A 27019-nucleotide genomic window follows, 5' to 3' on the forward strand; every position below is an offset into this window, starting at 1 on the left:
ATTGCCCACTATTATTACGAATTTCTTGCTACACGCTTGCCAAGATGCGACATTATACCTAGCTGATATTATCTCCTAGCATCAGTTCTATGAAATAGACGAGGTGGCGTAGTGCGTACTAGTCGCTATACAGAGACGCAGCATCCCGTTTATCTTCTTATTATCATCATCGATACCCACGTTCTGAAATTAGACACTCCGGGGCCCTTTCCGATAGTGTGGTAGGGGATTGGGAGTTGGGGTTGGAGCTCTCGACCGATCAGAGTGTGCCCCCCCGAGATTCGCCATTGGCCGGGATGATCACGACTTCGCTTAGCTCACATCAAACACACAGAACTGACAGAATCCGGTAGTTTGGAACCGACGGCCCCTCTCTTTGGTCGCGAGGACCCTTGAATCCATTTGGAATGAATGTTCGTAAGCCGATCACGCAATCGTGGAGGTCGTTACATCGGATCCGATGTCTGCGTAGCTATGCCATGCATAAATCGAACCGTGCCTCCGGGTTACGGCGATCGCGTATTTGTCGCGAGAGGTCCTAAGTATAACTTCACACCATAGCCAGTTAATTAACTACCTAACCTATATACCAATCTATATTGAGATTATCAAGATGGCGGCAGTCGCTACTAGAATCGCCGAGAGGAAGGCGGATATACCGACCTATCATCAGGTTCCGGAAACAAAATACGAGCGTAAGAGAGCCTAATGTGCATTCATAAAGAGCTTCATACGCTAATATCGTGCGATCTAGTTGACTGGGCAGATCTTGTAACGTTGGATCTCTCCCAATTCGACCAGCCGGATGGAAAGCAGAAACTGGCAACACAACTCTTTGATGCTATTCATAAGATCGGCTTCTTTTATATTACCAACTTTGGTTTAACCCAAGAACAGGTAGACAGGCAATTTGCTATCGGCAAGGAAGTGTTCCAGCTGCCGACTAAGGAGAAGCTGAAATATCGGGCAGACCTTGAGCACGGGGGATATAACGGCTACAAGCCGCTCGGGGTTCGTGTAAGTTTCTTCGCCCGGATATTCCATATTACCTCCCAGCTAAGATTTTGGTAGCAAGTGAAGCCTGGAGTATACGACAACACCGAGATCTACAACATACCCAAGTTTATACCCGCATTCGAACAGCCACACCCTGAGGTTATTAACGAGAACCGGAAGGAGATAGAGACCTTCGCCCGGCACATCAACGATAACATTGTAGGCAAGCTCCTTGTCCTCTTTGCCATCATCTTAGAGCTGCCAGAGGATTACTTCCTGCAGAGACACCGATATGAAGAAAAGAGCGACTGCCATTTGCGATACATGAAATACCACCATCGGACCGAGGAGCAGAACAAGATCCTAGAGAACGTATGGGTAAAAGGTCACACGGACTTCGGTAGCCTGACTCTACTTTTCCGGCAGCCCGTGAGCGCCTTACAGGTCCGCACACCCGAGGGGGAGTGGAAGTGGGTTAAGCCGTATCCACAAAGCATCACAGTAAATCTCGCCGACTCGCTAGAATTTCTGACAAATGGATTCTTGAAGAGCAGCATTCATCGTGTTGTTGTCCCGCCGCCCGACCAGGCCAACATAGACCGGCTGGGCGTTCTATATTTTGTGAGACCCGAGGACAGCCTCGAGTTGAGACCCATAGTGAGTAATGTGTTGGACCGCCTGGGATATAACAAGACCACGGACGGGAGTGCAGTTGGTATCACTGCCGGAGAGTGGGTGAAGGCGCGTGTTGCCGGGGGAGTCGCCAAAGATAAGGCGAGGAGTGATGTATCCGAGCAGGAGATCATTCGTGGCAAAACAGCTAAATATTACGACTAGACGTACTTTTCGATAAATATATCTAACCCAAAATGAATTCACGCTGTTGTGTTACGGCAGCGAACGCTCAGCTATTCCCCATTGATTAATAGTGCATCGCGCATCCCACACTTTACGCATCCTCGTTGATGTACTGGCCGTACACTTCGGGGTAGAACTTTTTGCCGTTTTCGCGATGGCTGCGCACCTTCGTCCGCAGCTGCGACTCTCCCCAAGTATCGTATTGGCCCTTCAGGAAGGCAGAGTCGATCGCATGTCCCTCCTCGGACTCCCTACCGATATCAAGGGTACTGAAATGCGATTTAAGAGACCCAATAGCCTCTGCCTTTGTGAGGTTTCGACGAACACCCTGAAAAAACGGTACGCTGTATCTTTCGTGCGGACCTGAGAGAACCAGATGCGTTGTGGCTTTGCATATCCCATTGGTCACCACCTCAAAAGCTTGGCCGATGTTGACGACGAAAGTCCCAGGTACTACAGGGACATCGACCCAGTCTCCAGCTTTGTTCAGGACTTGCAATCCCTTGACTTCAGGAGGCGATGCCTGAAGCAAGAATGTCCACCAACCCGAAGAATCCTTGTGAGGACCAACACCTTGCCGAGAACCTGCAGGGTCATCATCTTGCAGTGCAGGATAGTGCACCAGCTTTAAGCGATGCTGGTCTGATAGAAATGGCTGGAAGGTTCCAGACGGAAGCAACAGAGCCTGAGCAACAAGATCTAGAAACCGTTCTCCCAAGGTAGTGAGCTCTCGTATATATGATTCTACCGCAGACCGAAGTTCCGGATGCCCTTTTGGCCACTAGGAAAATCAGTATCATATGCCGTTATAGCCCTTGGACTGTAGACAGACCTGGTTAGGGCCCCGCAGACGTTCGTACAATGGGAGGCCGGAGTGCCATGTTGCTGTAAGCTCCGTAGCAAATTCAAACTGTTCCCTCTGATCTTCTTTACCACCTGTATTCTCACTACCAACGCCGCTATATCCAAGGAAATGTGGCGAATTCTCTAACGCAACAGAATTCTTGGCATCCCTATCTAGCTCGAAAAGTGTAGGTAATGCATTAACCAACCCGTCAACAGCGACTTCTGGGACGCCGTGGTTTGACACATATAAAAAGCCGACTTCTGTAAGAGCATAACGAAGACTATCTAGCAAGCCAGGCTTAGCTGATTTGTCATCTGCTCGCGAAAGATCTATTATCGGGATCTCGCTAAATGCTGTAGCCATTGTCTGCAATTGATGTGATGGGATATTAACAACTCGGAATATCAGTTTCTAGTATAAACGACCTACTATAAGATTTTAAATCCAATAAAACAGACCTGGTTCAAGAAATTCCCGTTGAAAGGATAGGTACCAATACGGTACAAGTCTAAATCACGCCATTTTAACCATATATCGCAACGTTTCCAAGCTATTTCGCTTCTCCGCAGCTTCAGATCACGTGCCGGAGTAGGCCAATAGTTCATAGCCTATATGTAGACAACGAACTACATAAAGCTTTGCAGGTAGAAAATGGCATGTATTAATATAATAATTGAAGGAACACGTTTCGAATCACTTGTTCAGTCGGGACGCTCTCTTAGGATCTCTCCAAAATAGGCAGGCTTCGCGTCGGATATCGTCCGGTTCGACTTTAGTATCTTGGGGCTGTATAACAAGCTGGAGTGCTGGTTTAGAATCGAGCCCATATCCCTCGGGCTCATACTTGGGCCACTCAGGAGAACCTGGGTACCTATGCGTATTCGGATCGCCAGTTGCGACGAAGCTGGATAGGTAGCCATGGTGCACATGACCGATTTCTGGGTGCTGCACTTTGGGTTCAGGCCAAGTGTACCTCCCGTCGGCCGCGTGCGGAATCCCGCGCCAAGCCGGGAAGCTGTTGTTGGTGTTGAAACGAGCTTTCCAAGTGGGTACGCCGGCGGTGGATACCCTATATGCGGTCTCCTGTCCCGGGCAGATATATCCATAATCACTCCAAGCCGCAGATAAACGAGCGTATTGTACCCCTCTCGGAGAATCTTTGAAGGGAGACGCAGCATCTACCACAGGATCTGGGTACAGACTTACCAGCGACTGAAGCTCGTCGGTAGTTAGAAGTGGGGCAGTGATATGCATATAATTCAAAAATTCGTCGTTTGTTTGCATATCACCTGGTACAGTGAATCTTCCCTCGTCCGTGACACTAGTCGTAAGTGTCGGTACGTGGAAGAAAGTACCATCAAGACCGGACTGCGAACCAAACTTTTCTAGCATTGGACCTCCTTGTGTTGGTTGGAATGGCCATGTATTATTGTACTGAGAATCGTCGTATAATTTTATGCTAATTTTCCTGATGTCAGCTAGTTTGGCAGAACGTAAACAGGCTAGAGCTGCTACATTGTCATTGATAGGACAATGGAGGTGTGTCATAAACTCCTCAAATTGACGGACGGAGAGAGGGTAGCTAGCATTCGGAAACGACCGTGCGGTAACGGATCCGGATTGAAGGATAACTCTAGCAAAATAAGGCTTTCCAGCATCCTCGCCATAATTGTGAAAATGGTGAATCCCCACAGAATGAGCGCCCGCAGAACGACCACCAAGGGTGATATCTTCTGGGTTACCGCCGAAGGAGCTGATATGTTTTTGCATGAAATGCTTCAAAAAGAAGTACTGATCTCGCAAACCAAGGTTGAGGAGGCCTTCTTTACTGAACATTACCGAGGGCAAGAAGCCAAGCGAGTTGAGGCGGTAGTGAAAACTCACCACGACTATTGGCGCCTTGGATGATGCGACGAATGCGGCCCCATCTAGACTCTTACTACTGCCGAAGTTGAAACTGCCTCCATGAATATAGACGAAAACTGGAAGCTTTTTACTTAGTGGAACATCCTGCGTCCGGTACACATTGAAATTGAGACAAGCCTCCCCCTGAGCTTCTAGGCTCACGTATTTGGGATCCTGAATACACCCCTTCCCGTATGTCGTGGCTGCTTTCACGCCGTCAAATGGAGCTGGCCAGTCGATGGGCTTAAAACGACCTTCGCCCACGGGTTGAGTTGCATAATCAATACCGAGCCAAGCATCAACTGGGTGTGAGAACGCAGCACCGCTCAGTGTGGTTTTTACCGGTCTTCCAGTGAAATTTCCATAGCCCTCAAGCGTAATAGGGGTATCTTCGACTGAGAAGGACTTTGAAGTATCGGCCTTGCACGTCCTCAGGATTGAGCACAATTGGTCCGAGAGCCTCGTCGTTGTATAGAATGTCCGACCCCAGAAGAGCGTAAAACAAATAACAACAAAAATTGCGAGCCAACCTAACTTTTTCACGTGTATCGCCATGTTATTGGAGATTGGACGTTGTAGGAAATTTCCGAAATGGTTTTAGGAGGCCTCTCGAGTCTAGGCACGCATCCACGTTGACACGCGAATTACCCCCTGAGGCTTATGAGGCTTAGGTGAGAAACCTAGGCGGTATGCCCAGTCCGGTCTCAAGTGATGCCGTAATTATTTTTGAGCGTAGTTATCTAGGTAATTTCTAACATGGGATAAATTGTACCTGCAGATCGGACCCGGATGATGTAATTGGGAATGGTCGTCGTTCTGGTTCTAAGGATATTAGGTACGTTAGACTAGACATTAGGTAGACAGTAGACTGGACGTTAGCTTTTTCGGAACCTCGGGGACGTTCGGATACCGAATGCCTACGGCTCATGCAAGTACCTAGCACTACTCGAGCGGTATGTAACAGGTACATATGTGGATAGGTTGGAGATGTGGCTAGGGCACAGCTGAGATATACATACATATAGAGTACAGGTACAATACAATAGATAGCAAATAAAATTAATAAGATAATTTACTCTATACATACATGAGGAAATCGATTGAGTCATTAATGTCATATATACCTCAAACTTATACGACGTATTTTATAACTACATTGTAGGTAGCATAGTTGCATTATGTACATCACTTATGGACACACACGCTAAATGACCTAAGTATAACCTGCCACGCTAAGTCATCGGAATAGATATGATTGGCTAAACGGCTGCTGCCCCGGATCTGCCGCGTCCCTAACGGTGGCTTAGCACATGTGAGATGTCAAATTACTCCCCCACTTTCTGCAATGAATCCAATCCCGCCCAGTCTCCTTCAATTGCACCGACTCTCTGGACACTACGGATTACTGCCCTTCGGTTCGGCATTCCGAGAAGCCCAATTACTTGATTTGGACCTTTTCGACATCCTTTTCGATGGCTTCGTTTATATGCCCTTACCGACGTAAAAGATATCTCATTCGTCAGCGGTTATGATATTATGACATTGCGGAATAATGCCTCCAAGAAGATCACATAAAAAATCTCGTGCCGGATGCCGAAGATGTAAAGCTCGAAAAATTAAGGTATGTGTGGTCTGGATCTAATTGCGCCTGAAAAGGCGTAAATAAGGAAGGGAGAAAAAAATGAAAATGAAAATGAAAATGAAAAGGGAGCGGCGCAACTGATGCGTTCGCAGTGCGACGAAGTCCATCCTAGGTGTGGAAATTGTACCAAGCATGGCGTTGCTTGCGACTTTGAGCATCCCGGCATCGTCGACACTCTTAGTCCAGTCGAAACCCCTCGTCCGACGACATCTACAAGTAACTGCGATAGTCCCTCGACGAGTACTCTTCCACCGACGCCCTCCGTAGAGTCGAGCACGCCTCTTCCCCTATATCGAAATCCAGAACCTCTTCCCTTGACAAACTCGAACAAAAGTAATCGCATGATGGAGTTAAAACTATTACATCACTACACTACCATTACTTGCCAGACTCTGGCCATATCTTCACCGGTGAGCGAGAAAATATGGCGGGATACTGTCCCGAACCTTGCCTTTACCGGTGCAGAATTTCTAGCCGACGCTTTGCTTGCCGTTTCTGCTCTCCATCTACGGTCACACGCTCCACAGGATCAAGAACTTATACGCGCCAGTCATTCATATATGGCGTCAACCCTTTCGGAATATAGTGCGAGGCTAGGAAAGGGCATAACGGAGTCAAACGCGGAAGCGCTATTCCTTACCGCTGCCCTCATCGCGTTCCAGTCGACGGCGTCCCGTATTTTCGCTAGGGATGACAGTAGTGACTTGAAGGACCGATCTGATGGGTATTCCCTGCCGCTGTCGTGGTTTCACTCGTTTCAGGGAATCAAGGCTGTTGTGGCTTCTAGTTGGCAATGGTTGCGCCATAGCGGGATCGTGATCCCGATAATCGAGTCTCAACCCGCGCTTAATCTTGATCTGTCAGGGCAAAACGCGAATTTTTTCGGGCATCTACTAACCGGAGTGGAAGAGGAGGTTGCCAGCCAAGATGATCCCACAACCCAGGAGCTTACGCGCCAGGCCTACCAGCACGCTGTCGCTGTGCTTGACTGGGCTCATAAGATACCCCATACCGGTGCCCCTCTCGTGTTTCTCGCGACCGTTTCGCGCCGTTTTGTAGAATTGCTCGAGTCCCGGCGTCCACGTGCTCTTGCAATTCTTGCTAGTTATTTTGGGTTACTAAAGTCTCTCGATAGTGTTTGGTGGTTGAAGGGCTTAGCGCGTCGCGAAGTCATGGGCATTGTTTCCCTATTCGATCCAGACGATGAAGAATGGTGGCCTCGTCTGCAATGGCCTGTACGGATTGCATTATACGAGGGCGATTTCATACCACCAGACGTGTGGGGCGCAGAATCTTGCACTGAGACGGCGCTCTTGGACCAAAGCGGCCAAAATGGAGGCTACGTCAGTCATATTGAGCTCGTGAGTCAAATGTTTTCTGCTGTGCAGAATATGCCCCCAACGATGCCGGGCGACGCCCTCGACGCACTCGCCCACCAGACCTTTTTAGCTCGATCCCAAGAATTCAACCGGCAGATGTTACTCCGAGACGATACGCACGTGTTACATTGAAACTTCAGTAACTACATCCGTTCGTGTCAAGCGTCGTTGATCCGAGCTCGAACGGCTTAGGCAAGATCTCACCCTCCAGAGTGTGATCCAGTCGAGTAGAATGCTATTTGCTTCTTTGGGACGCCTTAGGTGTGCATCACATGACTACGCAACTAAATGTTATAACATTGGGAGTTTTCATGAGGCTGATGTACAACAGCATCGAACGATTCGTCACACAGGGGGTGAAAATATGTAATATTGGGATTTTCGTCCCCGAGGATGCGGTATCGATACCATGATCTATCTCTGTGGGGATGGTTTTATCAGGGTTCGAACAGCTAAGGACAGAAGTTGCGAAAGCGACGTAGCGACGACCCCCCACACCTACTACACGAAGCTATTGGCTTTGTTATAGAGCGTGTTGGCAGAAGATATGAGGGGCGACAGCGTATATATACACTTCGACGTAGTTTTCTGTCGGTATATGGCAGATGGGTTAATATGAAGGGAAAGGCTATGGGGATTGCTAACTACCTAATGTATTATACAGTACGTGCAGTTTTAAGCTGACTACAACGTAGGTAAACCTATATTAAGGAGGGACTAAAAACACCACTATGAATAGATCAACTCCAAACTTGGGATCAACTTCCCATGTCTACGAAGTATATACCATCTATGTAATAATAGCTTTAATTTCCCTGAAGACTCCTTTTTATGACAATAAGGGCTTAACTTAGTAACAGATCACATAATATTGCCTACGTTAAAGAATGCGCCAAAATAACATATGCCCGACTTTTAGGAGGGATGTTGTGTTTGGCCAAGATGGTATTTCCTAATTAGGCAATTCGTCTGTGCACCACACTAGCGTCTGGATCCCAGGCTTCTCATTGGTCGAGATATGGAGCTAAAGCTTTAGCTGCATGATTAGCGTTGAGCTAATTTTAGTGCGGATATTTTGGGCGGTACGTACCTTTGATAAGACTTTTGATAAGACCTTTGATAAGACCTTTGATAAGACTTTTGATAAGCAGATAAGAGGATAAGGCTTTTGATAAGAGAGATAAGAGGATTGGGGAAAAAGGTGGCCTGTGCACCAGGTTTAGGCTAAAAATTTAACCAATCACATTAAGGCCACATACAGGCCACATACAGGCCACATGTTGGCTGAGATATGGCACTAAGGAAACACTAAAGATTTGATTGGCTGAGGGGATGGGAGGTATTTAAGTACATACTAGATTAGGCTAAGTCAGGTGAAGATAAGGTGAAGATAAGGGACAGCCTAGCCTAGATTAGGCTAAGCACCACATTACATGCATCTAACATGGTCGATGCATACGCATCACATAAGCACACCACATGACATAACACGTCTATTTTACAAGAGGCCAGGTTCGAATCCCACGCATTCTTCTTTTTTTTACACGAATAAAGAAAGACCACAAGAAAAGATAGCCTAAAACAGCTAGAGCATCGTGCCGCCGCTGCCGGGCCGCGCGAGGGGGGGGTGCGAGGCCCTCGCGAAGCGAGGGCCGAGCGCCCCCCCCGCGCGGCCCGGCGTGGCGGCACGTGACCTTAGGGGAATGAGCGGCTAAATTTCGGAAGAATGACATAAGGGGATGACATAAGGGGATGACATAAGGGGTTGACATAAGGGATGACATAAGCCTTGCTAAAAGTCGGGCTCTTGTGGTCGTCCTCACGGGGGGCCCTCGGTTTTAAACATAATAATGTACTCTAATATTCAGGTAAACTAGCACTTACCTACTTAAGGTATCCGGTGGCGTTCGGATATCCGAGACGGATTAATTAGGAATCCGGCTCGGACCCCGGGGCACACCTCGGATACTTTAAAAGACGAAGTCGGGATTCGGGGATCAGTTGCGGCACAGCCGGAGTCGGGCCGTCCAATGGGCGCTATTTGACTAATGTGCGGTGTTACTAAAACATAGCATCTGGTACGCTGTGGTAGATGTACATGCATTTCCACTACGTATAAGACAGGTATACATCCAAAAGGTCCATTTGAACATATTTAAATTGTTATATTAAATCTGGCGTGGTAAACATGGGTCTTCTTGAGCCTCAACGTGAGTCATGTAACCATGCATATCTATAAGCCCATAATTAAGCCAAGTCAGATAAAGAAGTGATCGAGGAAGAATGTTATGAGTTTGATTATCATCTTCCTATCTCGTATAATGGATCATCGTGGTGCATGGTCTAAGAGTTCCTAGACCTTATATTGGTAACTACCCCGCTCTCGGTAGGTAGCTTACCGTATGATCGGGAGGGGCCGGTCATAGCTTTCTCCTCATAAACGGAGCGTTCCAAGGTTGCAGAAGGATCATATCGAATTTCGAGATGGAAGTCTTTTATAAGCCAGTGTCTTTTATCTTACCCCGTTCCGACTAAAGAGCTGACCCAGTCAATCTGCTCAACCGGCACATTAAGACCAATGCCATTTATAGCTCGAGTTGCTGCTTCAGCTAGTCGAACCCTATTGTCGAGTCCAAAGCGATATCCTCTTCCTTTTCGTGCTAATATCATATTACACACGAGACTATACTCCAACATGCTGCAAGGGTGTGTGCTGAAGAACGTATTTGTCAAGAATGGAGGCCCTAGCATAGGGGCTTGGCAGACTCTGCCTGGCCAGAATGTTTCGAGAATATTGGCACGTACCGGTTTCGACTGGGTGATGGTTGACTGCGAGCATGGAAACATGGATGGTATGAGACCTAACCCTGTCCGAAAATGAGGCGACGATTGAACACGAATATCTGCTTTCATGTCCCTAAAAGACAAAACTGACACTTATTTCGCAAAGACGCCGCAATGCACGAGGCCGTCCCAGCTATCGCTAGCTGTGGAGTGAGCCCTCTCGTGAGGATTCCTGATATGCAAGGCTGGATGATCAAACGTAAGCCAATTGATTGAACCCGGCGATACCATGTAACTAATATCTAGTTAAGGTGCTTTAGATGCAGGGGCACACGGCGTAAGTGGCTAACAAGCAACCACGGGTATTAGAGCAACATTAACAAAACAGATTCTGGTCCCTCTTCTCCGTTCCGCTGACGAGGCCAAAAGAATCGTCAGCGCAGCCAAGTTTCCGCCCCAAGGCCAGCGTGGGCTCGGGTCGCCATTCTCTATGGAACGTTTCAACCCGGTGCCAACCATGACGGAATATCTACAACAAGCTAACGAATCGCTCCTGACGATGGTCCAAATAGAGACGCAAGAAGCGCTTGATGCCGTCGAGGAGATAGCCGCCGTCCCAGGAATTGACGTTCTCTTCGTGGGACCTTTCGACTTAGGGAATAATATTGGCCATCCCATACTGAACGGTGTCATTAAACCTGAGTTAGAACAGGCAATTGACCGGATTCTGGAGGCGACTAATAAGGCAGGGAAGAAGTGCGGTTTCTTCGCCACGGGCGGAGAACAGGCCAAGCAGTATGCCGATAAAGGATTCCATATGATTAGCGTCGCACTTGACGCGACGCTGTTGCAGGCATCGCTGGGCGTGTCGTTAAGCACTGCTCGAGGGCAGCAGGCACCAAAAGCTGGTGGAAGATACTAGGGATATCTTATCTTATTGCCGTACAGACAAAAAGGGTAGTGGAATTTCTTGTCCTTAATATGAGTAGGGCCATGAACCGATATACCCAGATCTATAAGCCCTCATAACGAAGTTCGTACATTAGTAATATCACTTAGGTGTCTACACCTTCATCCCATCCTGAGCTTAGCTGCTTTATGCTTTCTCGACAAGATCCATTTTGGCTTTTACTTGGTCAGTAGTGAACCGGTGCATGAGTTTGACTGCTTTCGAAGCTGACTGCGGATGCTCCTCTGGGTCTGAAGATTTGCTAATGTGAATCTATCAAGAGGTTTATTAGTTGCTGATGGTTTTAGATGTGAGTATTAGGTATGTAGGTATGTTTTGGACTATGTACATACCACGGGGACATCAAATTCGTAGAGATCTCGCCACCTAGGCTTAAGATCAGACTTGATGATATCGATCTCCTTGAATTGAAATGGCCGGGAATCCCAAACATCGGAGAGAACTGATCTAGCTTTGGTACAGAGTCCACAGTTTTCACGCGTGAACAGCGTGATCCTACAGGCCTGAAGTAATCTGTATGTGGCGCGCATTTTGAAGTCAAAAGTCTCAGCGCATTGAAAATATGAATTACCAAGCAAAGCGGTTCAGGTTGGATGAGAATTTGGTTAATTTAAAAAGAAATAGGTGGTACGATTAACATACCTTTTAATCTTAAGTTAAGCCATCTGAATAGTTGCTAGGATATACGGATGACCCTTTCAAAAGTTCTGTCCATAGGAAGACCCTTGTTAGACCCGATATGCATTAACTATGTTTGGCGGCAGTTGCCTACTTATTTGAGGAATGTATTATATTTTATCGTATTATTTTAAACCAATCTTTCTTTTTTTTAAAACATTTATATAATTATTGAAATTTATATTTATATATATATATAACCAATATAAAAGTTATATAGTATTTTTTTCCATTTTTAATTTTATTTTTTGGTCGAGATATAATTTAAAATATAAAGGTAAAGTTTTGTATATATATTTATTTTTAAGCTGCCAGGTGCCAGCTAATCATGGTTAGTGCGTGTCGGGCCTGATAGGGGCGCTTTATGGACAAAACTTTTGAAAGGGTCATCCGTAGAAAATTAGGTAATACGCTATACTTCGTATATGCATATTCAATTTATACATCCTTGAGTTTATTGAAGGTCAGATAGCTTCACCCCACCAAGCGGGGTTCGCAAATTCTGCCGTACGTACCTACTATAAAGAACGTACGTCATAGGCTCTGAGGTTACCTAAAAAGGTGCTATGTGGACTTGGTTTAGCACAGAGCTCCCACAAACAGAAGGCGGTGAGTAGCTTCGAGGCTCTCGTAGCTTCCATCAGCTTCATCTACAAGAATCTTTTATTAACAAATACAATTAAGTGCAGCAAATATACTTTCTTAGCAAACTTCCCAGAGCAAAATACCAACTCTACTTGATTTACTCAAATTAAGAATCAACCGACCATCAATTCTTCGCTAAGATCATACGTACGCCCAACAATGGCTCAGAAGTGTGTCCACAATGGTTGTGGCAAGGTTTACTCCGATCCGGATGAGACCTGTGTTTACCATCCGGGTCCTCCAATCTTTCACGAGGGTCAGAAAGGTGGGCAACCAGTTATATAGCCGACTTAACTATAAGCGACAAAGAGATTCGCTAACGCAAGTCCATATTCACCATGTTTAGGCTGGAAGTGTTGTAAACCAAGAGTCTTAACCTTTGACGAATTCCTCGAGATCCCGCCTTGCACGGAAGGAAAGCATAGCACAACTGATCTACCCCCGGAGATCGAGAAGAAGACTCCAGAGAATATCGACGCGAATTCGTCCCTAGCTTCAAAACTCACCGAGGCTGTATCAGCAGTACCTACTCGTGCCCCTCTCAATCCCCAGCCTGCTCCTACTGCGACCCCGCCGCCTCCCGAGTCCGAAGATGACGATCCATCTCTCGAGATCCCCGATGGCAAGGTTTGCCGCCGGAAAGGCTGCAATGTAGCTTACAAGAAGAGTCAAGGCAGATCCGATGATGAGAAATGTGTCCATCATCCTGGCGCCCCCATATTCCATGAAGGCAGTAAGGGCTACAGCTGTTGCAAGAGACGGGTGCTAGAGTTCGACCAGTTCATGAAGATTGAGGGATGTAAAACCTCGCCCAGACACTTATTCATCGGCTCTGGGCCACAGAAGAACAAGTCCGGTGCGGCCAATTCTTCCGCAACCGCGAATGGCGAGGAGCTACTCGAGAGCGTGCGGCATGACTTCTACCAGACACCTTCGACGGTGATAGCATCTTTCTTCCTCAAGAAGATTGACAAGGATAAAGCGTCGGTAAATTTCGAGCCCCAAACAATCGTACTTGACCTACCAACAAGTGATGCGCAACCTAAGCGCTATAAGACCAGCGTCCCGTTATTCGGCCGCATCGACCCGGAAAAGTCGACGTACAAGATTCTCGGTACGAAGCTCGAAGTTAGCTTGTGCAAGGCGGATGGCGCGAGCTGGCCGGTCCTGCGGAGCGACGAGCGACTGACAGGCGAGATCTTGCAGGTTGGACGGGCGGGACGAGTGTAGCCTGTCATCCTGTCATCATGCCATCCTAACAGAGTACCTCGCTACCTGGAATTATGGTTCTCTCAGCCATAAGGATCTATGACCGTCAGCATAGTAATGAGCATTTATGAGAAAAACGTCTACTGGATGGGAACATTTGCAAGTGTCAGACTAATCCCTGCGCAGATCCTAGCCCCTGTGTCCCCTCCCTTGTCGAACCGGGAAACCGTCAATCCCAATCCCACAGTAGACGGTATGAAGACGTTGAATCATCAATCATGTCATACTCTCAATATCAAAAAGACAAATTTCAACAGTGAATTTCATCTTAATAGGCTCGCCTATCCCACTTTCTCAATATGACGCGTAAACACTAAGCGAAGCTTTCGGCTCAAGACTTTTCGGAAAGTTTCTTCAGACTCAAAGTTCGTCGCAGCATGAAGCAGGCCACTGAAGAAGTATTCACTCTCGTTTTCGTTTATTGGAAAGCCACGTGCTATAAGACAGTCGACGCTTTCTGCTAATTCATCTGGACTATGAACCGCGAGTCGATCGTCTAATAAGAGCCGGGTAGTACACGATCCAGGTAGCTTTGAATATCAATTAAAGACAAACGCCATATACGTAGAATGCAAATGCATCGAGTGATTTACGTGAACCATAATTATCGTATTCGAGTCGTGAATCTGCATGCATGTTTCGGCCGACAAGACGACTAGCCAGCTAGCATTAGGTACAAATAAACTTCCATCATTATCTAAGTAGGTTCAGCTTTAGGAGACGATCTCTGCGGGATAGTCCGGACGCATCTTCCTGTCATCTTCCCGTCTTCCCACTTATACGTCAACATAACATGAAACGACAAGTATCGCTTACTATTAGGTGAATATCTGCCTTGAAGCTACCTAATGGATTAGTAGAACCTAAAGGTCCCATTGATCTAGAGCTACCATGCTCGTACTGAGCCTCAATATGCCACCAACTTCTAGGAGGTACATACTCCTGATACTATCCGGGCAATACTCAACCACGGCGTCTAAGTAGTCGCTAACAACTAAAAGCGAGTTAAGCGCTTCTACTACGTAAAGAAGTGGTAATGATATGCCCCGGCTTAGAAGTAATATTAAGATGAATTCGGAAAATTCCCCGAGTACGTAGATAGGCGGATAATTGACTTGCCATTTGACAACCCGGCAAAACACGGCCACTTCCTTACGCGTTCGTCGTCGCCCACGTCCATCGCGAAGTACATGCATAGTTCGTTTTCCCGGAGGCTGTTTTGCTCGTGCTCTGGTTTAGCGCTAGCGAAAAAGGGACGGTTAGATATCGGATTCAGTGATAAAAAGAGGTACACGGGATTCAAGTATGTACTTACCTTGGACAAAGAGAGTCGATATCTTCCCGCTTCCTGCCTGCCTCGCCCGTCTCGGCATCGTCGGCGTCCTTTCGGGCCCGTCTACGGGCTCGCGCGCGCCTATAGAACATCCGGCACGCAATTTGAATAACATGTCCGAATCCCGCGACAACTAGAACAGGGGTGCCTAGCGCGAGAGCCCAAAGCCTAAAGTAAAAAAATTAATTAATTAGAAACCACCACGAAACGAGAAGCTAGGGAAACGTGTCCGGGGTTCTTACGGAAGCTGGATGTCGCTGAGATGATGCCACAGCGCCAGTACAACACCGAGAATGGCAATCTCGGAGCCTAGTTGTAGCATCGTCCATGTAGACCAGTATAGAGCCATGAGGTCTTCGCCGTCGCAGAATTGTAGTGCTAGAAGCGCGAACACTTCGATAACAAGGAAGACGGCTGCGATTAAGAATAGTAGCGTACACCACTGCGGTAATAAGAGTCAATAAATATCTCTCTAAGGGGCTTGGGCATATCTTAAGAGAAGACACCCTTAACTGGCTTGAGTTGGAAGTATTGACTTCCAAGGTAGACTGGAAGTGCGGAGAAAGGTGTTTCAGCGGTTCATACAGCAAGACCGATTTTAACTCTCCGCCGGAATTCATCTTCGCAGTACCCTCGTTTTTCTCGATACATCATCGTCCTATATATCGAGCATCGATCTTAGTTAGTCACACTTCAACTTCTCGGGGTTAGAAGACTGCATCACGTACGATTGATAAACCCACGACGAAGCAAACAGGATAACGATTACCAGAAAAAAGAGCGTCCAGTAGATGCCGTCGAAATGCATTCTATCAAGACCGGATGCAAATTGGGCGTAGTGAGGGCATCTCAAGGGGTCGAAAGGTGTAAACTGCCCGCCCATCTTGGTATAGGGATGAACAGTAGACGGGCTGCGTAGCGTGTGAGAAAATAGTGAGAATTAATGACGGCAAATAGAAGACACTTCTGCTGTCAAGATATATATATAGAGAGAGAGATGGCTTAGATCTAGATGAGAGAGATTATTCCAACATCTTCAGTGACTACGAAGAAGGGAAGAGAGGACAAAGGCCTGATATAATCGAGCAAAGACATGAAGTCTCAAAGCTAGAGACAAAGTATAGGTGAACGCTAAGTACGGCCGAAGCGTCCTATGATGCGTTGCCTAGCCATGATGACTATACGCCGAGAGAGCAGCCGCACATGTTAGTACCTAATATTTACATGTAGGTAGGTTGGGCTCTAGAAATTGAATAGCTTATCTCTTCCTTAAGGCCGATATGCGAGTAGTGATGTAGGTTAGGAGGCTGTGCAATTAGTACATAGATAGTTTTAGCAGGCAGTTCAAGCAAACCTAATAACAATAATAGGTTTGCCATGCTTTCTTGTTCACATAGCCCCTGCTCGTATCGCTATACATAGATTCGCTGGCTTTCACTTCCGACGTCCGCGGTGGGGTGGAATAACGTCGCGACCAGGTTTTGATGAAGATCGTTGCTAGATGAGCAGATCCGGCTCTAAACTATTGTTATCTCATCTTGGTGGATATCCTTGGTAAACCACAAAGTGGATTCTTCAACGCTCGCAGCAATTCTGTAAGGAATAGATGGGCTTTAGATCTACTAGAAGTCCATCCCTTCCATTAGTTCCGTCCGATCCAAGACCATTCCCTTCTGACCGATATACTCTCTCAGGGCATCCCAATCCGCTCCCTCCTCCTCGCCTTGGCGCCACTTCTCTTGGAATCCCCACGCGCAAGCGATCTTGTCCAGCGCAGCCCTCTCTTCTTCCCTTATCCACCGTAGCCGTAAAGGTACTCCCGGAGCCCAAGTCACTCGCTTCATCTGGTCGTTTGCAGTAGTTAGCGCTACGAGGCCGATCGACGTTGTACAGCCTACGTAGGCCAATATACCAGCGAACGCAACATTAGTCGCAGTAGCGCTGTCCATACTATTTTGAAGATCGGAAAAGTTCGTCGCAAGCACGTATGCCGCCAACGGTGTTGCCGCGAAGGTCCCCACGGGCAGTAGGGCCTTGCGTAAGAGCTTGTTTCGGATGAAAGCTTTCGTGGCATAGGTATTCTCGATAATTCCAACTGCCGCATCTAGGTTTCTAGCCTCGATTGCAGTGTCCAGAGCTTTCTCGATCACATTAGGCTCAATGGCATTTGCTACCTTGTTGGGATTCTGCTTTGCGTAGCTGATAGACCCCGCTCCTTCACGGGGCATGGGCTTTGATGCATACAGTTGAAAGACTTGGGGGAGTGTTTCTGGTTTGCCTAGACGTGCTTGCACATCGACATATTTTTCTAGCAGTTCTGGCGTTATGAAGACGGGCGGGTGAGCTAATACCGCGTAGGCAGTATCTGATATCCTATCGATGATCTGCTTGACCTGGTCCATTATAGTGGCAGTGGCAGTATTTATGGACTTGGGGAAGTTGGGATTGCTTGTGCTATCCAGCGAAAGTAGCTCAGAAGCGGCTGAGTCAAACTCATTTATCATATGAGCGATTTGTGGTTGTACAGCATCGTCCATAATATAATCAGCCACTACGCGACATGCCAGGAGAGCAGCACTCACGTCCGCTTCTGGCGGTATGCGTTTATTCGAGAGTACTTTTGATTTGCTTCGTTCCAAATAAGTCATCATATTAGTGACAGATGATAGCTCTTCGCTTGCTGCTGTCTTAGGTGTTGCCCTGATTTTACTATCATGTTCTCCTAGAGTATGCCGAGTGTTGCCGGTCTCTAGTATCTTCTTTCTAGTTGGCAATACAGTAGAGGCTAGGAGGGCCTTCTGGGCTGCATTTGCTCGTAGGGCATGTTGCACTATTTGCGGTCGATGCCGGGTAGTATTATGAGAGCTCAATGCGGGTTTTGTAGAATAGAAACGGCGAGTGATGATAGAATCGCAAATCTGGCAAACCGACTGCGGTCGCGGGATAGCGACCGGTCGAGGCATTGCTGTGATTTCTATAATACGTAGGAGACTGTGTACCTTACGTTGGTTGTCGGGAAGAGGGATTCAATTAAGGCTCGATAATGAGACTCGGTAATAAGAGATGTGACTTATCGTTTCTTATCTTCCTCGTCACATGCAATATTCCAAATGATATGTAGGTACCTATGCTTCAATGCCAAGATGAGGTGGGGCAATCAGCGCCTGCGCCACAAATGTGACGACAACGCGCGGCTGAAAAGCTTATGTTTCCAGCAATTCCAACGACGTCCAATGACTTATGACTTGTAACTTATTCCTACCTCCTAAACCATCGATAAGGCACCAGCAAATTGCATTTCGCGTCGTTACGTACCAACCGCCTCTCTCACCCCTTCTACTTACATTGAAGTAAAAAGATACCCATAGCAGTCAAGAAAAAACCAGAACATACATCAATTCACTTTAACCAAGACACTTATACCGATTTACCATATTCTTATTAATTCGATACACGCACGGTGACGCCTACTTCAGACCTCAACTTATAACAATCCTCACCGACCCGATACACGCTCCTCTATCTCGCCTGCTTGACTGAGTATTTCGACATACCAAGAGAGCCGGAGCCCAATCTCCGAGATGCCTCCTCCACCACCTCCGCCGCCGCCGCTCCCAGGCATGGGAGGGCCACCGCCTCCTCCCCCTCCACCTGGCGGACTGCCACGACCGGCTGCTGGTGCTGGTGCTGGCCGAGGTGCCTTACTTAGCGATATATCGAAAGGGAGGGCCCTTAGAAAGGCCGTTACGAATGATCGTTCTGCTCCCCAAGTAGCGAAGGCGTCAGGAGGAGGAGGAGGCGGAATGCCCACTGGAGGAGCGCCACCTGTTCCTATAATACCTAGGGGGGCTCCAGCCGTTCCGGGCGGCCTCGCACCACCGGTCCCGGTAAATAGAGCGAGCAACAATGACCATAATAGCGGCGGAGCGGCAGAGCCGGCGCCGCAGTTAGCAGGTTTATTTGTGGGCGGCATGCCGAAGCTAAAGAAACGAGGTGGAGGTGTAGATACAGGAGGTAAGTATCCCACAGTCCTACAGTCCTATTAAGCTCAGCGACGAAGATTACTTACTGTATATGTAGCAAACCAAAACGCATCATATCTAAACGACACAGAGTCGTCAGGCCCGAAAGCGCCGTTAGTACCGAGACCGCCTGTCGGATCCGCCCCCGCCGTACCAACAGCTCCAGCTCGTGCAGTGCCCACACCCCCGACTACGGTCTCTCACGCCTCGGTAGCGACTCTAAGAAAGGCGATCAGCGATGTCCCAAGACCGAGCTCGATGGCATCAGCAGCATCCTCGAAAGGACCCCCGCCGCCGATAGGGAAGAAGCCGCCGCCTCCGCCCGGGTCCAGGAAACCCTCAACCGCACCATCACATTCTCACCTGTCTCATCCTCCTCCCTTACCGGGCTCACATGCGCCACCACCTCCCCCCTCATCTGCTCCAGCGCCGCCGGCACCTCCACCTCCACCACCAACATCCGCGCCAGCGCCACCACCTCCGCCGCCAGTATCAGCACCCGCACCACCACCGCCTCCTCCAGCCGCGGCTCCCAGACCACCCCCTACTACAACGCGATCACAACCCCCTCCTCCACCGCCGTCAGCACCACCCTCTAGCTCAACATCACCAAACATCGCAGTCCAAGCAGCGATGCGTGCAACTGCAACAGGAGGCCGTTCTTCTTCTCCTACCGGCCTACTACCCCCTCTCCCTCCGTCTTCCGCGCCAACACCACCTCCCGTAGCGCGAGATCCGCCTTCAAATCGCCAGCGCGCCGGCACGAATCTCCGCTCGATGCTAGACCCGAGCACATACACGCTAGTCCCCAACGGTACCAGCAAGAGCCCGAGCCCCACCCCCACAGGCAGCGCGATACCCAGCCCGCGCGAGGCGAGCAGAGGCGAGCGGTACATCGTCCACGACAGCCGCTGGCGTTTCAAGGACGAGAGCGAATTCCCCAAGCCCCGACCCTTCCAAGGCGGGCCCCGCAAGTACCGAGCCGGTCGCGGGAGCAGCGTGCCGCTGGACCTAAGTGCGCTCTAGGGGAGCAGTCGTGGTCAAGACATGGTAATGCTAAGGGGAAGAAGAGAAATTGGAAGAGGGGCAGAGAGGAAAACAGAAGATGCAGGGGGCGTAAAGGAGAAGACCAAGAAAGAAGGGTATGACTGGTTGAGTATCCGCTGGTAAAGTTTTAGTTTAGGTACCTAGGTACCCAAGTACAGACCCAAGCTAGATCTATGTAGGAAATGGAAACACGGACAGATTATTCGAGGTCCTGGGGAAAAGGGTGGGATGGGAGGAGATATGCCTTGTGTATATGCATCTGTATGTTCATGTATGTGTACTTCACCAAAAGAATACCTATTAGTAGCGCAGGTGCTCATTCTCCAGTCTCTACTAACCTGCTAGCAATAAGCCCTAGACTATATCACAACTTAATTGGAATAAGTACTAGTTAGAAGCTGGCGACGTCAAGCATCATAGAAATTTATAAGCATTTATGTCTGCATCCTCGTGCCAAATTTTACTCGTAAAGTATGAATTTGCATTGTAAGCGGACTTCGAATATATGATCCGTTGGAATTCAGCTACCTAACAAACCAGCTAACAGGTATGCGGTCTGGCACATTAGTCAAGGACCATCTGAGTGATATCGTATTAAGGTTTCGAACAAGAAGTAGGAATTGCCATTTCGCACAAAGAAAAGTAGAATAACCATGAAGCAAAAGCCAGTCCGTACGCCGATCCAGATGCCAACATTCTCTTTCACCAAATCATACACATTTTCACGATCACAATTAAGGCCGGCCGTTCATACTCCCTGCCTGGCTGAGTGTTCCGTTATCAGACGGGCGGTTTGGAAGTTGGAGGTTGCAAATATGTCTCTGTTCCCGAAGAGGGCATCTTGTGGATTTTTGCGCCCAGTAAGTTATCTCCCCAGTGACCTACTCCATCAATATTCTTTACCACCTCGATCGCAGATGTGATAATTTCATCAAATGCCCCAGCTTGCTGGAGCTGCTGAGGTGTCCAAGAAACTTCCTCGCCCATTTCGAGGTCTCGGTTCTGCTGCAGTGCCTCGTTGATCACCTTGGATTGCAATGAGACTTCGTACCAGGTTGGTAGCTGACCACGTTGCTGATTTCCACTGTACTGCTCAAACAGGATAGTCACATTGTCATTTTCTCTGCCGATAATCCTTGGTGCCATGTCATGTACCTCGCAGATCTCTAGTACGCTCGTAGTTGATGGCTTCGTAGTTGATGACTTCGAACCACAGGCGCCGGAAAAGGGCTGAATATTTCCTCCGTTCCTCGCGTAAGACGCAACGTTGCGGGTTCGGACGAGCAGTATCTCAGCCTGGTATACTCCCTTCACAATGAATTCCAATAACGGTATACCGGAGTCTTGTTTTCTATATCATGACATTAGCAAAGATGTAATAGATTAAATGGATCAGTACCAGTAAACTTACATGACGCGCATGCTGTTAATAAGGTCCTCTGCAAAGTCACCGTATGTTAGGCCCAGGTCTTGCAACTTGGTAAGAGTGACTTGGAAGTCCCACATCCTCTTGGGACAATGCACAAAGACAGCGCAAGAATCACCGCCCAGTCCATAGATTCTATAGGTGAATTCTTTGGCGTCGACCTCCAATGTGAACTTGTGAACCTTTTCGTCTGCTGTCTTAACGCGGCAGTGGATCTCATAGACAGTGTGACGAGTAGTGAGCGCCCATAGTCTTTGCTTAGAACTATCCTCAGCATATGCGATATAATTCGCATCCTCGCCATCTCCTGTAAGAAAATTTGTGAATATCACATCTCGTGGTCGGACGTGATGTCTATCCAACATTTCCTTCATGTCCTGCAGTGACTTGACCTTATCTTCCCAAGCGCTATCCTTCAAGCACACATGGTTGCGATTGACCTTTGTGAGACAGAAACGCCCTAGTTCAGCTTTCAAAGACACCTTACCAGTGAAAGTTTCCAGAGAGCCCATCATTCGGACGAGCTTCTTTGCGATGGCTTGGGTCAATTCGGGATCTGGATCCGGCCCTTTATGCACTTGCTCATGACTAGGTGGGCATCCTCGGATTTGAGAATCATCATATCGGCGGCCTGCCTGCTGTCTCATGGTAGAGCGTCGAGGCGGGGGCGTTATGCTGGGTTCCACGCGGAGCTCTCCTATTTGAACACCCTTCCATAACTTAATGAATGGGTCATCGCGTTCGATTTCAGAGGCCGGTGGATGCTGAGGGGCTTGTGTTCCTGACTGAGTGATGCTTATTTTCTCACTTTCTTTGTCGATACTTGTTGATAGCTCTTCCGTTTGTTGCTGGTCGAACCCGATAAGGTCCTGTTCCGCTGAAAGTATCTCCAAATTATTAGGGGTACGGGAAGATTGTTCTACAACCGTTTCTGTTGGGGTATTAAATGACATCTGGCTTACCAGCCGAACATTCTCATCATCCAGGTTTACGCTAGGCCGTCCCGCGGGACTCTGATGCTTGTAAGAAGGCTGCTCAGAAAGTTCCCAAGATTGGTTGTACTCTGGTTTGGGCACCTGGACAACCCAAGAGGCAACCTCCGGGTTATTTGTAAGGTCGAATAAGACATTATCCGTGCCGTAATTTCTATCCTTCGGTTCGTAGCGCCATACGGTCGGCAAGAATGCCTTAAATGGTTCATTTCTGTCCCTGAGTGATATAGCCGGCGTGATAGTTGCCGGGCCTTTGGTTGGTTGAGAACCGGTACGTGGTAAAGCCACAACAACACCCTGCTCAAACATTTTTCCGTATACGGAAACCCCTTTAGCCAACTCATATTTCGCACGGTCGAGAAAGAAAGTCCTTAGGATTGTTGGCCCTCCATGAGCCATGTAAGTAAATGCCGCAGGACTATGCTGTTTGTCCTCGGCATAAATGAAACTCTCGCAGCGGGTATCGGCTTGGTATGGCGACCCCTGAGAAATATTAGACTTTATCCGTGGCAATAGTAGTGGACTAATAAAACTCACGGCATATCTAGCAAGAGTGTCTAGCTTGCGTATCACTACATTTATCTCTTGGAGTGATTCACCTCCGATAAATACTGCAAGCCCATCGCTTTCCAATGCCAGGGCACAACCCGTGATATGTTGCAACTTGGCCAATACCTCGGCCGTTGCTAGTCTCAAAGGATTTGGACCTCTTCTAAGAAGTCCCTCAGGGACCTTCCATAGCGCTCTGGAAGCAGCCGCTTGGATTTCGGGAGGTGCAGCGGCTAGCCTCAACTCCGAGATGTCCGGTGTACCGGCATAATGGGCGTCTGCACTCCATCCCTGATAAGGGAAAACCTTATTGCTGAAAGACTATATGCATATTAGATACTACTATCAAGAGGCAACATACCTTTTTTAAAAAATTAAAAATAAAAGAAATAAAACATCATGGAAAAGAAAGAAATAAGAAGGGGAAATACTCACCAATCCGGCAGCAAGCTCTCGTTGGGCTATGTTGTCCAATACCAATTGGCAAGCAGCCATAACCTCTGCTTCGTCGGCGGTCAAACACTTCACCTTCACCCAAGAAGTCTTCAAGTCGTAAGAGACTTGAAGTCCCTATAAATTATATCAACAAACTGTCTAATACAAGTATATTTCTCGGCGAAGCAACTTTGAATAAGGGTTGAAACCTACTTGGAAGGTACGTCGGAGTTCACTAGTGAACTCCTGGAGTCCGTCTGGGTGGAATGCCCAGTTGGACACCAAGAAAAACTCGGTATCCTTTTCCTCTTTCTGGGCAGCTGCGGCGTCTCGTGCTTCTTTTTCGGCTACCCACTTTGGGAAGTCGTGGCGAAGCGCCTCAGAAACGCGCTCGGCAACAAGGTCTTGCTGCACAGATACCTTAGACATGATGTTTCCTATCCTTAGAGATGTTAGCCTTTATCTGGGTGTTCATCATCTTTGCTTAAAGGCACGTTGCAATCTTGTTAATTGACAAGACGCGTCTAGTAACATGTCAAGACGCGTCGTAGAGGACTTACCTTGAAGTTGTGTACACGTAGACAAAATGTTCCCAAAAGACCCTTCACGGTATTAGTTGGCACAATAACAGAGACGGCGATAAGAGGTGGGTAAGTAATTGGTGATAAGGCACAACAATATATTGCATAGGCAAGGAGAAGGAACGAGACGGTTCACTTTAGTGAGGTCGGCGACGAGACACAAATAAAGAAGGCAAAGAGCCAGCAGTTTTCACACGGAATGAAGTTTTGAAAGATGAGTATGTTCGACAAACAACGTTAGGTCACAAGGTTAACTGAGTCTTTAGGGTTGAGAAGTCGCGTCGGCGACGTGATGGGGTTTGTATTGATAGAGGCTGCAGTTGTGAGAAATGATGTATGGGAATTGGAACAGAGAAAGGAATTAACAATACCTCAAGACTTGATGTAGATGGTAGATAGCAGGTTGCTTTGGGATCGGCGTTGGTTGTGAGCTTGGTGTGGATGGAAGAGGTGAAGAACTGGAGGATGAAGTTTGGAAGAGAGAATTGGAAAAGATGGACACTCACTGCGGACCCAAAGTGCATGTAAGTTAGTAGGAACGATTGGGGAGTAATCACCTAGGTAACTACGTAAGGTAGGTACCTACCTAAACTAAACGGAATAGGACGAGGGAAGTCGGTCTTTCCAAAGGTTAATGACCTAGACGTTCTTTCCTACCACTAACCAATGTAAGACAGCTCTAGCTTTTGGGAATGACCCCTAGGCCCCCCTATCTATTTGGGTACTGTAGGTGCCCACAATACATGTATGCCTGCATCAATCCCACGTCCTACCTTATCAGGCGCTACTGCCTGGTCGTACTTGCTCTCGGGACGGCAAGTTCAGATCCGTTAGGTTAGGTACATGCAACATAATAAGAGCACCGGTTATGCCGTACTGATGCATGTGATGTACACAAACATGCACCTAATGCACCTAGGTTTTTCTTCTTCTACAAATACCTAGGTACATGTGCATTGCAGAGACAGGCCTAACCAACTTGGATACATATAGGTTAAGTACCTATATAGTTCATGAACCACGAGGTGCTTGCATAGAACGAAAAAATATTTTACTGTATTCGATTTTGACTTAAAGGGCCGTTATAGCTGCTCTTGTTCATTTTAGTTTACTTAGATAGCTATGGTTGAGGCGGTTTGATATAAATTGTGCAGCTAAGGTTCACGGAGTATGATCATCTGCCTTAAAACTCTTTGTCCATATAATAAACCTAATTAGCATAACGGAATAACAATATGGATCATCAGGACTTAACTTGAACATGTTACGTCCTTAGGCACTTTGAACTAATTTATCAGAGGGTTGGTTATGTTAATAGTTCGTATCACCCTTCATTTGGTGATTTCAAAGACAGGCAATCACAAAATGGACTTAGGCATGGAACTAATTTTGTTGTTCCGCAAGGACTTTTCACCTAAACTATGGAAGTCTGTGGCTACCTACATATACCGAAAGTATCCTGTGCTATAAAAGTCTTACCTGGAATTCTAACGAATACGTTGGTATTTATACCACATATAAACTCTTAAAGTATATCCCTTTTGTCGTATTTTACTTGATATATTACCCAGAATTAAGCTATACAATGCCACAGACAATAAACATACAGTAAGTCAATAGCAAATATTATATACAATTAGAATAATGAGTAGTCGGGGTACCTAACAGCAATCAAGAAGTATCCAGCACAGCTAAATCAGCCCTTAAAGTATAACATGTTCTAGAAAGGCCGATTGTGTCACGGGGTGGAACCAAACAACATGGAAACAACTTCCCGCGAAGAGCCCTGACCTAGGTATCCACGGGATCCCGTGGATATACATACTAAGCATGCCCTTTGTTCTAGATGTCTCATCTAGAATCCTGACAGATTGCTAAATGTGGACCTAAAATAGGCCGATGGAAATGCTCACCCAGGGTGGACCACATGGACGGCGGAATCACAATGACTCATTAATACCTTTTAGACAAGATAGCACGGTTAAGACGTGACGGGTGGTTTTATAGTACCCTGTAAACTGTTGGTAGAGGATAAACCTTCAAGCTAAACGGTATTAATGGTTTGGGATACCTGACAAGAAGAGATAGTTGTTTAACTCTGCCGTTTAAATAATGATATATAACTGTTCTGTGCCATAATTAATATATACAGACATATAGATCTACCTATGCTATGTATAAAGGAGAGTTGCATTGAACATTATGATGGGTTAATACACATAAAAAGGATAGCACTTCGTGATCGCGTAGGGAAGAACTGAGGTTATGATAGCCAGCAGATTTCTTTTATGTAAAAGCTACCTTGTCAATAGAAGCTTAGACACTGGTGAGTTAACCTGAAGGAGATAGTCGACGATTTTTCCATTGTGCCTCTGTATGTGGTCGAAAAATCGAGTTCCTTACACTAAGTGATTTTCGTACCTCTGGTAGCAATACGGAATGTCATTAGGTGCTGATTTTGACGGATATGATAGCATGGCCTCTGTTAGCTTCATAGGTACGTAGTAATTAAAGCTCGCTAAGAAACATGTCAAACACTACCTAACGTCTTAATGTTGTAAGGTAGATAACCTGCCTCCTTGAAATTTTGTGGTAGGTATATTAGGTAATTATATGCCTTGCAATGCTTACCCAAGGGTAGAAACAACATTGAGACTTACC

General features: G+C 47.3%; 9 protein-coding genes across 9 annotated transcripts; 4 read left to right on the forward strand and 5 right to left on the reverse strand.

Annotated features, from left to right (window-relative positions):
* Nucleotides 1-346: 346 nt before the first annotated feature.
* On the forward strand, nt 347-2032 carry F4817DRAFT_261649 (Clavaminate synthase-like protein). Its single transcript, XM_049299300.1, has 3 exons — nt 347-695; nt 755-1017; nt 1072-2032. The coding sequence occupies exons 1-3, from the start codon at nt 614-616 to the stop codon at nt 1831-1833; spliced, it is 1107 nt and encodes a 368-aa protein (XP_049162192.1). The 5' UTR covers nt 347-613; the 3' UTR covers nt 1834-2032.
* Nucleotides 1890-3229, reverse strand: F4817DRAFT_261672 (putative hyoscyamine 6-dioxygenase). The gene is made up of 2 exons (XM_049299301.1): nt 2687-3229; nt 1890-2635 (listed from the first exon to the last, which is right to left on the reverse strand). The coding sequence occupies exons 1-2, from the start codon at nt 3062-3064 to the stop codon at nt 1946-1948; spliced, it is 1068 nt and encodes a 355-aa protein (XP_049162193.1). The 5' UTR covers nt 3065-3229; the 3' UTR covers nt 1890-1945.
* F4817DRAFT_261701 (alpha/beta-hydrolase) lies at nt 3065-5259 on the reverse strand. Its single transcript, XM_049299303.1, has one exon. It carries the CDS (start codon nt 5159-5161, stop codon nt 3395-3397), a length of 1767 nt encoding a protein of 588 aa, XP_049162194.1. The 5' UTR covers nt 5162-5259; the 3' UTR covers nt 3065-3394.
* A 716-nt stretch (nt 5260-5975) lies between these two features.
* On the forward strand, nt 5976-8472 carry F4817DRAFT_327804 (uncharacterized protein). Its single transcript, XM_049302086.1, has 2 exons — nt 5976-6227; nt 6341-8472. The coding sequence occupies exons 1-2, from the start codon at nt 6159-6161 to the stop codon at nt 7757-7759; spliced, it is 1488 nt and encodes a 495-aa protein (XP_049162195.1). The 5' UTR covers nt 5976-6158; the 3' UTR covers nt 7760-8472.
* Nucleotides 8473-9815: 1343 nt separating this feature from the next.
* On the forward strand, nt 9816-13934 carry F4817DRAFT_356739 (Pyruvate/Phosphoenolpyruvate kinase-like domain-containing protein; the record flags this gene model as incomplete). The annotated part of the gene is made up of 7 exons (XM_049305828.1): nt 9816-9819; nt 10381-10479; nt 10578-10670; nt 10723-10748; nt 10800-11206; nt 12845-12969; nt 13051-13934. The coding sequence occupies 7 exons, from the start codon at nt 9816-9818 to the stop codon at nt 13932-13934; spliced, it is 1638 nt and encodes a 545-aa protein (XP_049162196.1).
* Nucleotides 13935-14609: 675 nt separating this feature from the next.
* On the reverse strand, nt 14610-16535 carry F4817DRAFT_261810 (uncharacterized protein). Its single transcript, XM_049299306.1, has 5 exons — nt 16035-16535; nt 15892-15964; nt 15549-15748; nt 15289-15474; nt 14610-15214 (listed from the first exon to the last, which is right to left on the reverse strand). Exons 1-5 carry the CDS (start codon nt 16187-16189, stop codon nt 15037-15039), a joined length of 792 nt encoding a protein of 263 aa, XP_049162197.1. The 5' UTR covers nt 16190-16535; the 3' UTR covers nt 14610-15036.
* On the reverse strand, nt 16536-18376 carry F4817DRAFT_261809 (uncharacterized protein). The gene is made up of 2 exons (XM_049299305.1): nt 16661-18376; nt 16536-16613 (listed from the first exon to the last, which is right to left on the reverse strand). The coding sequence occupies exon 1, from the start codon at nt 18267-18269 to the stop codon at nt 16929-16931; it is 1341 nt and encodes a 446-aa protein (XP_049162198.1). The 5' UTR covers nt 18270-18376; the 3' UTR covers nt 16536-16613; nt 16661-16928.
* A 171-nt stretch (nt 18377-18547) lies between these two features.
* Nucleotides 18548-20807, forward strand: F4817DRAFT_327814 (uncharacterized protein). The gene is made up of 2 exons (XM_049302087.1): nt 18548-19320; nt 19387-20807. Exons 1-2 carry the CDS (start codon nt 18888-18890, stop codon nt 20352-20354), a joined length of 1401 nt encoding a protein of 466 aa, XP_049162199.1. The 5' UTR covers nt 18548-18887; the 3' UTR covers nt 20355-20807.
* A 348-nt stretch (nt 20808-21155) lies between these two features.
* Nucleotides 21156-24206, reverse strand: F4817DRAFT_312835 (uncharacterized protein; the record flags this gene model as incomplete). Its single annotated transcript, XM_049300176.1, has 5 exons — nt 21156-21726; nt 21787-23276; nt 23331-23663; nt 23778-23912; nt 23991-24206. 5 exons carry the CDS (start codon nt 24204-24206, stop codon nt 21156-21158), a joined length of 2745 nt encoding a protein of 914 aa, XP_049162200.1.
* Between the last annotated feature and the right edge of the window lie 2813 nt (nt 24207-27019).

The sequence above is a fragment of the Daldinia loculata genome (assembly GCF_022478755.1).
Source record: "Daldinia loculata strain CBS 113971 unplaced genomic scaffold F4817scaffold_7, whole genome shotgun sequence".
NCBI classification, from domain to species: Eukaryota; Fungi; Ascomycota; class Sordariomycetes; order Xylariales; family Hypoxylaceae; genus Daldinia; species Daldinia loculata.

Coding starts and splice junctions, on each gene's coding strand:
- F4817DRAFT_261649 (XM_049299300.1), top strand. CDS start 614: ATGGCGGCAGTCGCTACTAGAATCGCCGAGAGGAAGGCGGATATACCG. Junction 696..754: donor TCCGGAAACAAAATACGAGC/GTAAGAGAGCCT, acceptor CGTGCGATCTAG/TTGACTGGGCAGATCTTGTA. Junction 1,018..1,071: donor ACAAGCCGCTCGGGGTTCGT/GTAAGTTTCTTC, acceptor AGATTTTGGTAG/CAAGTGAAGCCTGGAGTATA.
- F4817DRAFT_261672 (XM_049299301.1), bottom strand. CDS start 3,064: ATGGCTACAGCATTTAGCGAGATCCCGATAATAGATCTTTCGCGAGCA. Junction 2,636..2,686: donor GTCTGCGGGGCCCTAACCAG/GTCTGTCTACAG, acceptor TGATTTTCCTAG/TGGCCAAAAGGGCATCCGGA.
- F4817DRAFT_261701 (XM_049299303.1), bottom strand. CDS start 5,161: ATGGCGATACACGTGAAAAAGTTAGGTTGGCTCGCAATTTTTGTTGTT.
- F4817DRAFT_327804 (XM_049302086.1), top strand. CDS start 6,159: ATGCCTCCAAGAAGATCACATAAAAAATCTCGTGCCGGATGCCGAAGA. Junction 6,228..6,340: donor GTAAAGCTCGAAAAATTAAG/GTATGTGTGGTC, acceptor ATGCGTTCGCAG/TGCGACGAAGTCCATCCTAG.
- F4817DRAFT_261810 (XM_049299306.1), bottom strand. CDS start 16,189: ATGGGCGGGCAGTTTACACCTTTCGACCCCTTGAGATGCCCTCACTAC. Junction 15,475..15,548: donor CTCAGCGACATCCAGCTTCC/GTAAGAACCCCG, acceptor TTTTTACTTTAG/GCTTTGGGCTCTCGCGCTAG. Junction 15,215..15,288: donor ATCGACTCTCTTTGTCCAAG/GTAAGTACATAC, acceptor CTTTTTCGCTAG/CGCTAAACCAGAGCACGAGC.
- F4817DRAFT_261809 (XM_049299305.1), bottom strand. CDS start 18,269: ATGCCTCGACCGGTCGCTATCCCGCGACCGCAGTCGGTTTGCCAGATT.
- F4817DRAFT_327814 (XM_049302087.1), top strand. CDS start 18,888: ATGCCTCCTCCACCACCTCCGCCGCCGCCGCTCCCAGGCATGGGAGGG. Junction 19,321..19,386: donor TGGAGGTGTAGATACAGGAG/GTAAGTATCCCA, acceptor CTGTATATGTAG/CAAACCAAAACGCATCATAT.